This window comes from Meles meles, chromosome 1 (assembly GCF_922984935.1).
Source record: "Meles meles chromosome 1, mMelMel3.1 paternal haplotype, whole genome shotgun sequence".
NCBI lineage: Eukaryota > Metazoa > Chordata > Mammalia > Carnivora > Mustelidae > Meles > Meles meles.
In genome coordinates, this window is record NC_060066.1 from 197,529,759 (window position 1) to 197,544,558 (window position 14,800).

General features: G+C 50.3%; 2 protein-coding genes across 4 annotated transcripts in view; both read right to left on the reverse strand.

The window, feature by feature from the left end:
- Positions 1-6,903: 6,903 nt before the first annotated feature.
- HMGN2 (high mobility group nucleosomal binding domain 2) lies at positions 6,904-10,804 on the reverse strand. The gene is made up of 6 exons (XM_046009518.1): positions 10,612-10,804; positions 9,549-9,593; positions 9,333-9,362; positions 8,926-8,976; positions 8,211-8,306; positions 6,904-7,768 (listed from the first exon to the last, which is right to left on the reverse strand). Exons 1-6 carry the CDS (start codon positions 10,624-10,626, stop codon positions 7,733-7,735), a joined length of 273 nt encoding a protein of 90 aa, XP_045865474.1. The 5' UTR covers positions 10,627-10,804; the 3' UTR covers positions 6,904-7,732.
- A 2,450-nt stretch (positions 10,805-13,254) lies between these two features.
- The window catches only part of DHDDS (dehydrodolichyl diphosphate synthase subunit), a 30,208-nt gene continuing 28,662 nt past the window's right edge, over positions 13,255-14,800 (reverse strand). For 2 of the 3 annotated variants that reach the window (XM_046009500.1, XM_046009493.1), the window contains exon 9: positions 13,255-14,194. In XM_046009500.1, the coding sequence (XP_045865456.1) occupies positions 13,955-14,194 (240 nt within the window). In that variant the 3' untranslated portion in view covers positions 13,255-13,954. The remainder of the gene's footprint in view (positions 14,195-14,800) is intronic. The other variant, XM_046009506.1, reaches the window with a different exon arrangement.

Genomic DNA, 14,800 nt, shown 5'->3' on the forward strand with positions numbered 1-14,800 from the left:
TGTCACAGACGGCTTTACAGGAATATTTTTATCGTGACATTTCATCATTTCCTTATTCAATACCGCACATCGTGCTTTGGTTCATCGTTCCCTCTGCGGTAACCCACTGAGTGCGGCACGGGGCATGGAGCCCCTCCCGCATCTGCGTGGCATCCTCCCACAGCGCCTGTGCTAATCTTCTCTGGGTTGTTCCAGTTCTAGTCTGTGTGCTGCCAAGGGCAGCCCGAGAAATTCTTTTTATTTTATTTTATTTTATTTATCCATTTGAGCAAGAGAGAGAGACAGAGACAGAGACAGAGAATGAGAGGGGAGGTCAGAGAGAGAAGCAGACTTCCTGTGGAGCTGGGAGCCCGATGCGGGACTCGATCCAGGGACTCGGGGATCATGACCTGAGCTGAAGACAGTGGCTTAACCAAATGAGCCACCCAGGCGCCCCAACCTAAGAAATTCTTTAAAAAATGGAAAAATACATAAAATGGGTTAATGTAAATGCGCATCCAGTGAGTAGCAAGCCACACAGAGGAACCACAGTAAACTGGAAACACCGTGAACCGACTAGCTGTGTCGCAGGAAATATCCCCCAAACAAAGAATTACAAACAAAAACCTTAAACTCCCTTTTGTTATTCTGATACTGTTGTATGATATGGAATATAGCAACTGAGTAATTGTGATTATCTATTTCATAATTCAGGGTACAAATGGGAATCGGGATTCTCAATGTTGGGGGAAAACATACAGATGGAAGATACAAGAGTTAAGGAAAGTCTTTTTTTTTTTTTTAAAGATTTTATTTATTTATTTGACAGAGAGGTCACAAGTAGGCAGAGAGGCAGGCAGAGAGAGAGGAGGAAGCAGGCTCCCTGCAGAGCAGAGAGCCCGATGCGGGGCTCGATGCGGGGCTCGATCCCAGGACCCTGAGATCATGACCTGAGCCGAAGGCAACGGCTTAATCAACTGAGCCTCCCAGGCGCCCCAAGGAAAGTCTCTTAAGTCTTGAACTTGAATGGAAAGTACAGATGTGTTTTATCTTAAGAAGAAACCATGTCAAAAAAAAAAAAAAAAAAAGAAAGAAAGAAACCATGTCCTAGCTTCATCTACCAAAGGCCATAAATAATGACCAATAAAGCAGCAGACTTTCTAGACCTTCTTAGGACCTTGATTTTGGTGTTGCAATGCCATTCACCACTAAACGGAACTAGGATTTTGTTTTTTTCCTGGAAATAGATGACCGACCCCAGGTCTGGAGCAGGAAATGTACAATCTAAATCTGGAATAGCCTATCATACTAGTTAGGAGGGGAGTTACCACACACTACCATCAAAAGCGTTCTTATCAAAAGGACTCGGCAGCCACTTGAGGCCCCCCACTGGACAGAAAGAACAGTTTGAGCATCATTAAGTGTAATTAAACTACAATGAACTGAAACATATAAAATGTTTTAATTCAGTGACCATGAAACTAACAACATTAAAAAACCACCCACTGGTCACTTTCGTTTGGAGGATGCTAGTAAACCCAACTCATTATTTTGGAAACTGGCCAAAGATTTGGGCATTTATCCTTTTTCCGATACGAACTCTAATTCCAGCTAACCAAAGAGCAAATGAGTCAAAGTTTCTCTTCACGCTGGTATTTTAAGCATTATGTGAAGAAGGGATGGTAGAATTAGAGGATCCTCATTTTGCAACCCTTGATGAATTAATCAATCTAGGAACTGATCTTCAAGGGCCACAGTATCTAGAGACAACCAGGCGTGATACGTCTCCAGCACACACCGCTGTGCGGTTTTCTTACCACTAAATCTGAGCCCAATCACACATCTGGATCTACTCCTATTTAGCAGGAAATACAAAGGATAAAGAAACCTGTGAAATAACACCATGGAGACAGAAGAGCAAAATCCACACTGGGAGAAAGATGGAGGGAACTTACAAGTGCCAAGAGATAAGAAATACGCCAGCCATTTGCAATACAGAGATGCTTGTTCATACAAATAAATTACCAAGAAAAAAAGCAAAAAGACATCCAATTAGAAATTTGAGAGTTTGAGGACTTCATAATATTAAGGAATTAATGTTATTTGGGTATGCTAATGGTATTATGTTTTCTACGAAGTCCCTATTTGTGGGTGAAATGGTGTGTCACGTTATGGTAAGGGAGAGGAGCCAGTGGATAAATTAAGGGAACTTAGCTACGAGTTGATAATTGCTGAAACTATGTAATAGGTACATGGGGTCTTGCTCAGTCTACTTTTGCTCCTATTTGAGGATTGTTTTTTTTTTTTTTTCTTGGAAGATTTATTTTAAAGAGATAGAGAGTGCACATGGTGGGGATGGCAGAGGGAGAGAAGCAGACACCCCACTGAGTGAGGGACCTGATGCAGGGCTCCATGTCACCACCCTGAGATCATGACCTGAGCCCAAGAGTCAGACGCTTAACTGATTGAACCACCCACACACCCCTAACTGAAATTTTCCATGACACGAAAAACAAGAATTTCCAAAGTCAAGTCATCCTGATTTAGGCTGTCCCTGGAAACTTGTGATGATGGGGAGGAACGAAGGTATCTGGGCTATCTTTCAGGTTTCTTGCTTGAGGAACAGAACGGGTGCTGGTTTACTAAGTTCTGGAAAAGTAGGGAGGTGGGGTTGTGAAGCACAAGAGGAGTTCCACCCCGTCATGCTGACAGGGTGCCTGTGGGCCATCAGGGTGGGACCGCACAGGAGCTTGGTGGAAATACTGAACTCGAGATGTGGGCAGGGGATGAAAACTATGAGTCACTGGATGACATCACAGGGAGAAACTGCAGAGAAGGGACTTGAGACGAGGTCAATCAGACAAAGAGTATCTTGGGAACTGGCGGGCCCCAGAGAGGTCTAGAACGGTTTTAAAAAAGAGGGGAATACTTGAGCCTTACCTCACACTGTATATAAAAACTTAAAAAAAATTTTTTTAAAGATTTATTTATTTGACAGACAGAGATCACAAGTAGGCAGAGAGGCAGACGGAGGTGGGGGGGGGAGCAGGCTCCCTGCTGAGCAGAGAGCCCGATGCGGGGCTCGATCCCAGGACCCTGGGACCATGACCTGAGCTGAAGGCAGAGGCTTTAACCCACTGAGCCACCCAGGCGCCCCTAACTTAAAATGTTTTAAAAAGACCTCAGTTTAAGAATTAAAATTATTTAAAACTCTTAGGAGACATCAGTATAAACCTTTATGACCCTGGACTGGGCAACGGATTTAGACAGGACACAAAAAATTGAGTAAAATTGAGTAAACTGGACTTCACCAAAACTAAAAACTGTTGTGACAAATGACACTATCAAGTAAGTGAAGAAAACCCAGAGAATGGGAGAAAACATCTGCCTATCATAAATCTGGTAAGACTCTAATACCCAGAATATATAAAGAACTCCCGCACTGCACCAATGACAAGATAAATAGCCCAATTAAAACATGAGCAAAAGGGGCACCTGGCTGGCTCAGTCTCCGGTCTTCTCCAGGCTCAGAGTGTGGGCCTCTTGATCTTGGGGTTGGGAGTTTAAGCCCCACGTTAGGCATAGAGTTTACTTATCAAAAAAATGGGCAAAGGTTTGAATACATTAAAAAAAACAAAAAAGATATACAAAGGTTCATTAAACATGGAAAGATGGCATCCTAGGCGTCCTAGGACGAGGAAAATACAAATCAATACCGCACTGAAAGATCACTGCATACCCACCCGGATGCTTATAATAAAAAAAGAAACGGGAAAGTGCGTGCTGATGAGATGTGGAGAAATCGGAACCCTCGTGCACGGGGGCTGCCAGGAGCGGAACCCAGTGCAGCTGCTGTCCCAACATGGCCCCGCAGCTCCTCGGGGAGTGGCGGAGCCTCAAGACCCCACAATCCTACTCCAAGGTATAGGCCTGCAAACTGAAAACGTCGCTCCATGCCAACAGTGTGTTCCCGGTAGAGAAGGCGTCAAAACAGCCCTAAAGTGGAAACAACCCAAATGCTCTCAACTGATCAGTGAATAAACAAACTCTGGTAGAGGTCTGCCCCACTATCCGGAAGCGGAGCTCTCCCATGAACTCACAGACCGAACAAATCCCCACTCATATAGATGGACACATTTGTGAGTTTTCCTGGACCCCAGAAACACCACCTCTCAGGCTGGTCTGAGACCCGAGGACATGCTAACGTATACACAAATTGAGATACGGCACGGATGCTCATGCAGTTCAGGTTATGAGACTGACGCGCTGCCTACTGCGCTAAGAAGGCACTGTGCTCACGCAGTTCAAGGGTGTTCTGGTGCTTTGGTCTGGAGTGTCGACTGTGGGGAGGGAACTTGGCAGGGCCACCCCCGCAGCTCAGGGGGAGCATTGCCTGGAGAAGGGCTCAGGAATGGCTCAGTGCTGCTTTTTCACATTTTTTTAGGTTTTTTGTAAAAGCAAGGTGACATAATGTGAACTTTCAAAAAGCGGACGAGTGTTATCTGTAAAAGGGAGTACTTGACAAAAGGGATCGAGCATGCGCTGCAACACCATGAACCTCCAGAACCTCGTGCTACGAAGCCAGTTACAAGCCTACACTTTACGGAATTGTCCAGAATAGGCCAATCTAGAGAGACAAAATAGATTCGCAGTTGCCTAGGCCAGAAGAGGGAATGGGGAATGACTGCTAAGTCTGGGGTTTCTTTTTTGAGTGATGGAACATTCTTCAATTATATAGTGTTGTTTCACAACCTTGTGAATATTCTAAAAACCACCGAATTGCATGCTTTAAAAATGGTGAATTTCTAATGCAAATTCTAGTTCAACCTCGGGTTTCTGCTCAGCAAATGCTGCAGTGAGGCCAGTCCCGGGGAAGCCTGGAGACAGCGCGGGCCCTGAGCCCGGGCAGCGGCTGGCCACTCGTGGCACCTGTCCTCTTCTGTCATCTCTCCCCCGCCCCCCAGTTAATTCCAGCAGCTCTGGCCAATCCGAAGGAGAATCTGTGGTTTCATCCCTCTCACCAGGATTGGTTTAGGGGCAGGCAGGTGGTCCACGTCTGCCCAAAGAAACCCCGGTTGCTGAGAGGCTTCTGGGAAATCTTCAGGAGAAACCAGTCTTCAGCCTCTGGACACCAGAGTGTCGAGCTGAGGCCTGGAGCAGCTGGGGGGAGGTGGGGCGGGGGGTGGGGTGGGCTGGACAACATGCCAAGGCCAACAGGGCACAAAAATTAGAATCAGCTGGGTACTTAGAACTACCTGAGCTCAGGACTTCATTTAGGGAGATCAGTCTTCCTCCTTGCAAGCCATTTTCTTTTACTTAGAGCCCAAAGCACCCATTCTATCTAGTCCAGGTTATGGTCTAGTCCCCAGAGATGGGATAAAATGGGCTTGGAGACACGGACAGGGCTGGCACGAAGCCTTATTACAGCTGGCTCAAACAGCCTCACCAGATGTTCTCAAGATTGGGTTCCTGGTCTGTAAGCCCAGGTACTCTCACGGTCCAGGGCTAGTCCACTCATCAAGCATTTCCCATGAAGGAAAAACGAAGTTCAAGCTCACCCTACTCATCCTAATTCCTAAGGAACAGGAATAGACGGTTACTACTGGGTTTAACGTCAGCCAGTCACTTTGCGTTTTAACTGTAGAATGGGGCTAAACACCGAATTTTTGACACAAAAATTAAGAGGCTTGGGCTGAGGTCCTAGCATGGTCCACAGCTGAACACATCTGACTGAATCTGAAGTCCTGCAAACACTGATTAAAAGTAACCCCAGCGGTGGCTCCCTCCAACTCTGCAACTTCTGCTCCAATACCAGGCTGTTGTCTCCCTGACAGGGGTAATGTCCCCTCCGCAGAGGACACCTTCCCCGGAATAAAAACTAGGTGTACAACCTAGAACGATTTCAGCAACAGAGAAAGCAAGTGGCTGCAAGTTGCCTAAGCGGACAAATTATCCAAAAGGTGCCCCCAAACAGAAGTCAGAGGTTATTTTTGAATAAAGCTGGGAGTCTGAACCCTGACTTTGCTACTCACTCTTGTACACAGGACCCTGAACCAGTTTCTTCATCTGAGCTCATTTCCTCACTCATAAAAAGGGCGTTAACACTTGTGTTACACAACTGTCCCAAAACCGGAGACTAGAGAAAATGCACCAGAAAATGATCAAGAAAGTGCTTCATGGAATAGTGCTACCTTTCCAAGGGGATAGACAAAGCAATGTAAAGTTGCTTTTTTTTTTCATCTCCACTTTGCTTTATTTCTCCCGAACGATAGAGGTGACTTGTGAAAGCACATTCCAATTGTGAGCATCCATTTATTACAAGCTCTATTTCCCAAGAGTTTAACTTCTTGCTCCTTCCTCTGGAGGAAAGGGGGTTCACTGCAGGGTCTCTAAATGGAAGAAATCAGAGTCTCTGGTTTGCAGTTAGAGGAGTCACGAGCAAGGACAAGAATGTAGTTAAGCAGAGGACTTGCGCGTCTGTTTTAAGAACAGAGTGCCAGTCGGTCTGACACGTCTATGGCCGATTGTACAGACACAGAAGCACTTTTTCCTGACACAAGGACTGTGGTTGGACCTACTAATTTTCTAGTTTTGGGAGATTTTAAATGTGAATGAAGTGGAAAGGCTCTTCTGCTGTCCACTACCAGGCCAAAACCTCAGACCTACCCAAACTCTGCCTTGAGAAATACACTTCAGGTAATGCTGCACAACCAGGTACAGAAACCGCTCCTCTGCTCCAGGCCTCCACCAGCAGTCCACTCCAGGGACCTTTCCTAGCTGCACCTAGCACTGTGTTCTCAGACGGACTTGAGAGCAGATCGGCTGGACCGGAAAACCTCTACACCTCACACCAGAATGCGTCCTGTCCCAAGAGACCTGGAGAAACCAGGCTCCCCCACTCCTGGGAAAAGATTAGAGGCAGCATTCCAAGCCAAACTGTATCCAGCTTTATTAAAGATACTTTTCATAAACAATCATGGTATTTCAGGCAGGACATGGGCAGACAATCGTTAACAGTATACAACAACTTTCAAACTCCCTTCTTCAATGGACTACCAAAATCAGAAAGCCACTATAAAACCCAATGCAGTCTTCATGTGATGCTCGGAGCAGGGAAGTTTAGAGTGAGGGCGGACAGTTCACATTTAGCATGTTGTTTAACAACTTTTCACAAGCCGACCCTGACTTTCAGGAAATGAAATGAAAATGGCAGGATTATCCATCTGAAGATCCACGAGCTAAAAAAGGAACTCTTTTGAGGGACGCCGTCTCAGTGGTGACACTTTGTCAAGTCCAGATTGCCTGACATACTGGGAACCATGTCTTGGGGGTCAGGTTCCAACAGGTCTCTGGGTTTAAGGGAGTCAAGTCTATGTTGAAGGCAGAGAGGGAGAAGAGGACATAAAAACTGAATTTTAGTTTTTTCCACGCCACCAAGGGATTGGTGCCCAGGCGGTTCACGTGTGTCAACGCCAAGGAACCCCTCCTCCTGGGAGCCAAGAGGAAGTTTCTCATAACTAGGAGGGAAAGGTGTTTTTCCCTTTGTGTCAATCTAGCTTCAGAGATAGTCTATTAGTGACATATGCCCTTCCCCCAAAACAACAATGAAGTGTTCTGTGTGCTAACAACATAGCTTTAAAAAAAAAAAAAAAAAGGTAAAACAAAATTCTGCATTTTTATAAAACTTGATAAAAAATAGTATTTCAAACTGTACAGTCACCAGAAGTACACAGTTATCAAAAATGCACACCCTTCACTTGGCATCTCCAGCACCTTCAGCTTTCTGTGCCTAGAAGAAGAAGATCAATACAATGTCACCACCTACAGATTTGACACGATTTTCATTCACATCCCATCCCTAGCACTACAGTTGCGCCCACACCCAAGTTCAGATTTTAGATCCTTCCAGACTCAGTCCTTGTTTTGACGAGCTTGGTAACCTTCCCTCTGGACCTCACTGGACAACTGGGGAAGGGGGCACATTTGCATCAGAAGGAGTTTATCCTCAGCTTGAAAACTCTATGGCGTAGCGTGAGCTCAGAACACGGAACTCACACTACAGTGCCCATTATTAGGAATCCAGAATGTAAGCTAACAGAAAAACCATAAGCAAACTCTGGGCTGAAAAGCACACTTGGGGCGATACAGGTGCAGGACAAAGATAACAGAAGCTTTTGGGATTGGTAACTAACTCCGAGCCGGCTTCACAAAAAGTCGGACAGCAGTGGTACCTGGTCTGTTTTGGCATCTCCGTTTTCTGCAGGGTTATTCCCATCCTTGCTGGCATCAGCTTTCCCCTTTTTCCCTTTGGGTACCTTCTCTCCCTTCTAAAAAGGAGAAGGGAGGGGAAAAAAAAAAAGCAGTTTCCTCAAATTTCGCCTGAGTAGGGTATGCTCTGCAAAGTTCTGTACGACACAGGTTTATCAAAGATAATACACCCACAGACTATAAACCCTCCCCCATTGATAAAAATGGATCAAAACAAGACCAAATTATCATTTGCTGTGGTCTTTAGTATACAAGTTTTTATTTCAGTGTAAAAAATAGAAGAAACAGTGCCTCGAATACTCGGGTTTAATATGTACAACCTCTTGTAAACTGTGGACTCCCCCGCCCAGAACCCTGTTGCCCAATTATTTTTATCCTGATAGAGTTCTTGATTAGAAAACCAGTACTACAAAATGTCAGGGATAAATAAGGCAAAGCTATCAAAACAAGTTAGAATGTCCATTAACGGGGTCATCAGTCTGCTGAATTAGGACACTGGAGGACAGGCCTCATCCTGCAAAAATGACCAATTCCAACATAATTTTTAAGGCCCAGTTCAAATAACTTTCTCATATCAAGTCTGTATCAATGGATAAAGCTGTTAAGACAGTAGAACTGCCACAATGTGGGAAGCCGCAGCAACTCCGAGGAGCATCCTGGTCTCTCAGTTCCACTCACCTTTGCTGGGGCCTTTTTAGGCTTGGGCTCTGGCTTTGGAGGAGCAGGTTTCTTTTATTTCAGGAAAAGAGGAAGAGAACATTAGTATGATGGACCAAAGAAACATCTACCACCAAACCACAGAACCACTGGCACAAAAAAGTTTCTCCTATCTCCTAAAGCCTCTGGGGTTGGCTTTCCGTTAGGAGTTTCCAATCTCCAGGAACCCATTTCAGGAACATGCCAAGGTGTCCCACTTTGGCCACAAGCCACCTGAATTTCAGAACCAGCAAATATCAATTGGGTGACAGCCCACAAGAGAAAAGATCATTCAAAAGCTGCCACTAACCATAACCCACGGGAAACAAAGGGAATTTTTAATGCTTTTTAGTTTCAGGGATAAACATAGTTTAACAGCAGACACTTACAGCAGATAACCTTGCAGATCTTCTCTGTGGCTATTAAAAGAAAAAAACAAACAAACAAACAATTAGAAACAGGACAGTTAAGGAAAACCAAAAGGAAAAAAATTCTGTTATCAGTTTGGTCTAGACTACAGGAAGTGCAGAGAGCGCAGGGAAATTCCGGACTAGAGGTGTGATTAATTATCAGTAAAAGGAGTCCCAAAGCTGTTTAAGACTCACCTCGTCCTTCACCTTGGCTTTATCTCCTTTAGCATCCCCCTCAGCCTGTAAAAGACAGACCAAACCTAAGAAAGTTGTAGCTTCGAAGGCAATTCTTACGGACTCACTAAGCGTTAACAGTCCTAAGGAAAAAAACTGAAGGGTTAAGTCTTGCACACAACTTTTCCAAGACATACAAATCTTCCGGTTTTAGCATCCCCAGCTCCTATGAAAATGCCCTGAACGCTCAGCAATCTGACTGCTCCTCTGTGCAAGCATCACGCCCGAGATGGCCCAAAGCGTGCAGGAAAATCGGGTGTCCGAGCCCCAGGCGGCCTGGAGCCACCGCCGAGCCGCCCCGGGCGGCGCGCGCTAAACTGGAGCTCCGAGCTCGAAGGAGCGCAGTTCGTGCCGCGGCGCCAAGCAGAAGCAACAGCTGCAGATGGTGCAAACAAACCCCTCCGGAGGCGGGGCCCGGCCGCCGTTACCATGGCAGCCGTCGAGGGCGGGAGACTGGAGGCGCGCGCAGCCGGGGGAACTCGTGGGCGGCAGTGGCGCGCACCGGCGCGAGTCTCGTGCGCCGGGGCCGTGGGCGGAGGCGGGGCCACACAGCGAAGCCCCGCCCCAAGGGACACGGGCCCCGCCCCCTCACGGCGGCGGTTTTTTGGCGGCAGCGCGCTCCCCCGCCCGCCAAGCCCGAGCACCGCCTTCCCGCCCTTTCGGGTTTGAATTGCCCGCCCGCGGGGAGGGGAGGGGGCATGGTGATGGGGGAGGGGGCGCGGGGCGGGCACGGCGAACCCGAGGGGAGCGGGATAAACAGCCGCCAACATGGCTCCTCCCGCCGCGGCCGCCGCTCCTCCAATATGGCCTCTGGCGCCCGCGGGCAGCCGAGCCGCGCAGGGTTAGCCCGGGGCAGCCTGACACCGTCTCGAGCTCCTGTGTAGGGCGTCTGAGCCTGCTCCAGCCCGGCACCGATTCTCGCGCCCCGAAGCCAGTGAAACGGCGGCGGCGGCGGCAGCAGCAGCGGTAGCGGTAGCGGCGGCGGCAGTGGCGGCCCAGCGCCTGGGGCCCTCGCGCCACGTACCTTTCTCTTGGGCATGGTGGCGACGGCGGCGGGACGTAAGCGCTGGACGCGGGGATGCAGCGGCGCGCGGGCTTTGGCCGGTCCGGGGGTCGTTCTCGCCTCTTCTTCACACTGCTCGGGCTCCGGGGGGTTTATAAAGTTTTTATAGCGCTGGGAGCCCCGGACCGGTTAGAACCGGATTTCACCTCCCGCCGCCGCTCATTGGCCCAGCTGGGGTCACGTGGGCGGGGTTTAAACTCACCTCCTCTGAGGGAGTGAGGAGGGGGGTACGGGGGGGAGGGCGCGCGAGACGGCGGCGCGCCTAGGGGGTGGGGGCGCAGTGGGGGAGGCGCGCGTCGATGGCAGTAAACGAGGAGGGGGTGTGCGATTCGGCGGGCTCTGCGTTACAGCTCCCGCCAAGCGCTGGCTTTTGCAAACTACCAAGTTCCTTCCACCTTATGCAACCCAGCTACCCACTTCTCCAAGCCATGCGACACTTAGGGCGCATCTCGGCCGCTTTCCTTCCTGTTCCCGCTGGGGGCCCCAGAAGAAGGGTTTTCGAGGCCTGGCCGCACCGCCCTTCTCCGCCGGAGGCGGGAGGAAGCGCGCGGCTTGGAGGCACAGGCTCCAGTTCCCAGGGCCAAGGCTGACGCTGAAGTGGGGAAAGAGCGGGGAAGCCAGCTTGGCGCACCCGGACGTGCATCCTTCCAAGCTGCCCACTCCGAGGAATCCTTTCGTGCTCTTCACCTGGAAGGCGGTCCGCTCGAGGTGGGGTGGGGGCTCGAGGGGGGAGACTTTACACGCAGAGGTCCCCTTCGGGTGCTGTGGGGCAGGTAGGAGCTGTCCTTTCAGCACCCCTTTCCCAGCCGCCTCCCCAAATGCCAACGAAGCCCCCCCACCCCAAAGCCTGTCGAGTGGCTCCCTTAGGTCCCTGTATTCTCGGACCTCGGAACCTCGCCACAGAATGATGGAGACCAGCCGCCTAGGCCTACTAGCACTCCCCTCCCCCTACGCTCCACCCGCTCTGGAGACATCAAGCTCAGCTGCCCCCACCCGACGCGGCCACCAAGCCTGGGCGCTGCAAACGCAGCTGGCGAAATCCCTCCTTTCCACACTGGCAGGCTGGCTTCCTCTCACTTGCGGGAGGACAAGGAGGGTGGACGACAGCGACCCGGGATTAGGAAACAAGTAAAGGAACAGGTGTTGCAATGGCAAAAGGGCTCTTCCACTGGCTCCCCCACCTCGCACGCCCCCCAAAGCTGGGGATCGTGGAGGTAGCCAAGCGCACCTGAGGGAGGGCAGACAACTGCAGCGGCAAAACCAGGTGTTCTTCTGTTGTACTGTTTGTAGACAAGTTTTACATCTAAGAATTTTTAAAATTCTATTTGAAACCCAGGAGAACACAAGAACACAATAAATATCAAGTGGGGGACTAGCTCACAGGTGAGAGGACATTTACACAGGTCCCATCTACTTTCTTGAGGCAAGGATTGAGCCGGTTTGTACAAATTCTGCCGGTAGGAAGCAATCACAATGAGTTCCTATCTGCAGCTTCTGCACCTCGGCAGTAGTGGTCCCTCAGGCTCTGCCCGTCCCACTCTGTGTACCTTACCCCGAGAATACAGGACCTAAACCCAGAGACATCAGCTTCATTCACCATCTCTGCTGCACCCCAGTCATATTAGGGAAAGTCAGACACAGAACGGAGACAGGACTCAATAGTCAGGCTCACTGGGCAGATTCCGTTTGTTGCCTCCAGCCCCTCATTCCCGCCTTAATTGTAGGGCTCTGCATTATAGCCGCATAATTCATGCCTCCCTAATTAAGGCTGTCAACGGCCCCATTGTAAAGCTGGAAAATGTACAGCACCTGCTCTCTGGGAGCCCTGTGCCAGGGATTGGTTATGGGGAATGCCAGGTGTGTGTAGGGGGCTTGCCAAAGGGTGCATTGATTGACTTCTCAATCGCAGTGTCTGGCATTTCTGCCTGCTTCTGGGAGCAGGGATGATGGCCAAGGGTCTCTTGTGCCAGGTATCCTGGGAAGTTAGGTGTTTCAAGACTGCTAGAAGCACTGCTTGCAAGACCCCACCGCTCCCCTAGAGGGAGGTGCTGAGGAAACAGTTTGCAGAAAGTAAAACGGGGAGACTGAACAGAGCGGTGGTGTTTGGTTGGTGTGAAAGGCTGGTGCTTGCTGCTCTGGGCACCTGAAGCAGAGCTGCTCAGGCAGACAGCTCTTCAAAGGCACTAATCCTCTCAGCAGCTCTGCTGCAAGACCTGGCCGGGAGACGTAAGGGATAGGACACAGCCCTTGACTTGGCCCTCCTCTCCCTGCTGGACAGCGTTGGCCCCCTGACAAGGTGAGACTCTGCCACGCTGAGAATAAATCGTCTTGGGAGCTACTCAGGGGGCTGGGTCAACAACTGAGAAGCCTCAGAGACTGAGGTGGCAGGAGGCAGAGTCTGAGATGGTGAGGACAGCAGTCAGTTGGGAGAAGTGCTTGTTTCTACCCTCTGGGTCCTGTGACGTGTTCCAGGGAAGGAGGCCTGTCGTGGATCAGACTCACCAGGGCCTATGGGCCCTTCTGTTACCCTGTAGTCATGGACTGGGCGGTCTCTCAGGGGCGTGGAGCCTGGCCCCATCCCCGCAAGAGGAGGAGAAAAGCTTGTGTGGGCTGAGTCGACAATAGGTAATTGGATTGTAATCACCCGCCTGGCTTCCGCGCGCCATTGGGGGCGCTGAGCTTTCAGTGAGCAATCAGCACTGTGCGGTGGGAGGGGGGTAGAGATTCAATAGCAAATCCCAGGTGGAGAGCCCAGGGGGAGGAGCAGCAGATGGGCAAATTTTCTTTCTGTCTCTCCCTCCCTTTCCTTGCCCAAATAATGCTGGCTGCCTATTAGCTATTTACCAGCGAATCCAAGGTGGAGCCAAATCTTTTGTGAAAGTCGGGCAGAAGGTTAAGATGGATTGATAAAGGGCTAGGGTTTTGGGGAGACCTCTGCCCTGAAATTCTGTGTGTTGAAGGATGTGCTGGTGAAAAAATAAAGTGCATTTGGTGGCAGAAGCGGCAGAGGCGGAAGGATCAGGCAGCGAAGACCTGGGGCTCCCTGCTCTCCAAACCTACTGGTGACCAGATCTGGCTTTAGTGTACTTGTGGAGACTCTAACCTCAACCCTCCCCAGGGGCCACTGGGCCAGGCGGTCCAAAAGGTGTATCTATGGCCAGCAGACTGGGCCTCTGGGGCTCCCTTGCCAAGCAAAGGAAACACAATTCATCATTAGGAGGGAGGGGCCTTTCACCAAGAAAAGAAAGGGGAGTGGGGCCCTGGAGGCAGAGGGCAGGGCAAAGTGGCAGGAGGCCAGCCTCACTCAGGCTGATGCAGTGCCCAGACGTGCCAGCCAGTCAGCCCGCTTGAGTTCCAAGGCCTGCAGGAAGCCCTGGACCCGCTCTTCCCGTCTGGCTGTGAGTTTGTGCAAGCGCGTCCGTCGGAGCTGGGCGTCCCCACTGGCCTGGAGCCCCTCGCGCAGCAGCTGCTCTGTCACTGCAGCCTGGTCCCTCTCCAGCTGCTGCCTCTTCCGCTCCTCCGCATACATGTCTCGGGCCTTCTGCTGGAGAAAAGTGGGGATTGGGTGGGGAGATCATTTTTAGGTGTGAGTGCAACTGGGATGGAGGCGGTAGGGGGGTGGGGCACCCAGCGGGCCAAGTTAAGCGGAACAATGGAGAGTTTGTATCAGATCGGAAAGAGCTGGGGAGTCGGTGTGCATGGGTGGCACCCAGGAGGCAAGGGCCCGGGGCCCTGGCCCTGGCAGCTCTGGGTCCAACGTGGTTTGTTCGGGGTGGGAGCCTCTGTCTTTCATGAAATTCTTCTCAGGCCCATACCTGGAAAGGAACCAGGCGAACGTGGGTCTGACTTCTGGTTCCCCCACCAGCTAGCTTTGTGGCTTTGGGCAAATCCTCTCCTAACCTCATTTCTTCATCTGTAAAGTGGGGGTTGTGTCTACCTTGAAGAGTGGTTTTAAGGATTAGAGATAATATATGCAAAACCCTCTCCCGCATATTAGCAGGCTCTCACATGGAAACAGCAATTTCACAAGTTTACTTTCTATTCTCTGCCCCAGAAAAGGACCTATTCTGCCTGGGGCACAGCCACTGGGTCATCTCCTTTGGCTTCCAGGGTCACTCTACAGGTGCCATTGTCCCAACCCCCTCAACTG

What these genes read in the sequence shown, in the direction of transcription:
- HMGN2 (XM_046009518.1), bottom strand. An exon ending in CTAAAAAGGCCCCAGCAAAG is followed by an intron (nt 8,307 to 8,925) that starts GTGAGTGGAACT and finishes TCTCCTTTTTAG; the next exon opens with AAGGGAGAGAAGGTACCCAA. An exon ending in GAGATGCCAAAACAGACCAG is followed by an intron (nt 7,769 to 8,210) that starts GTACCACTGCTG and finishes TTCTTCTTCTAG; the next exon opens with GCACAGAAAGCTGAAGGTGC.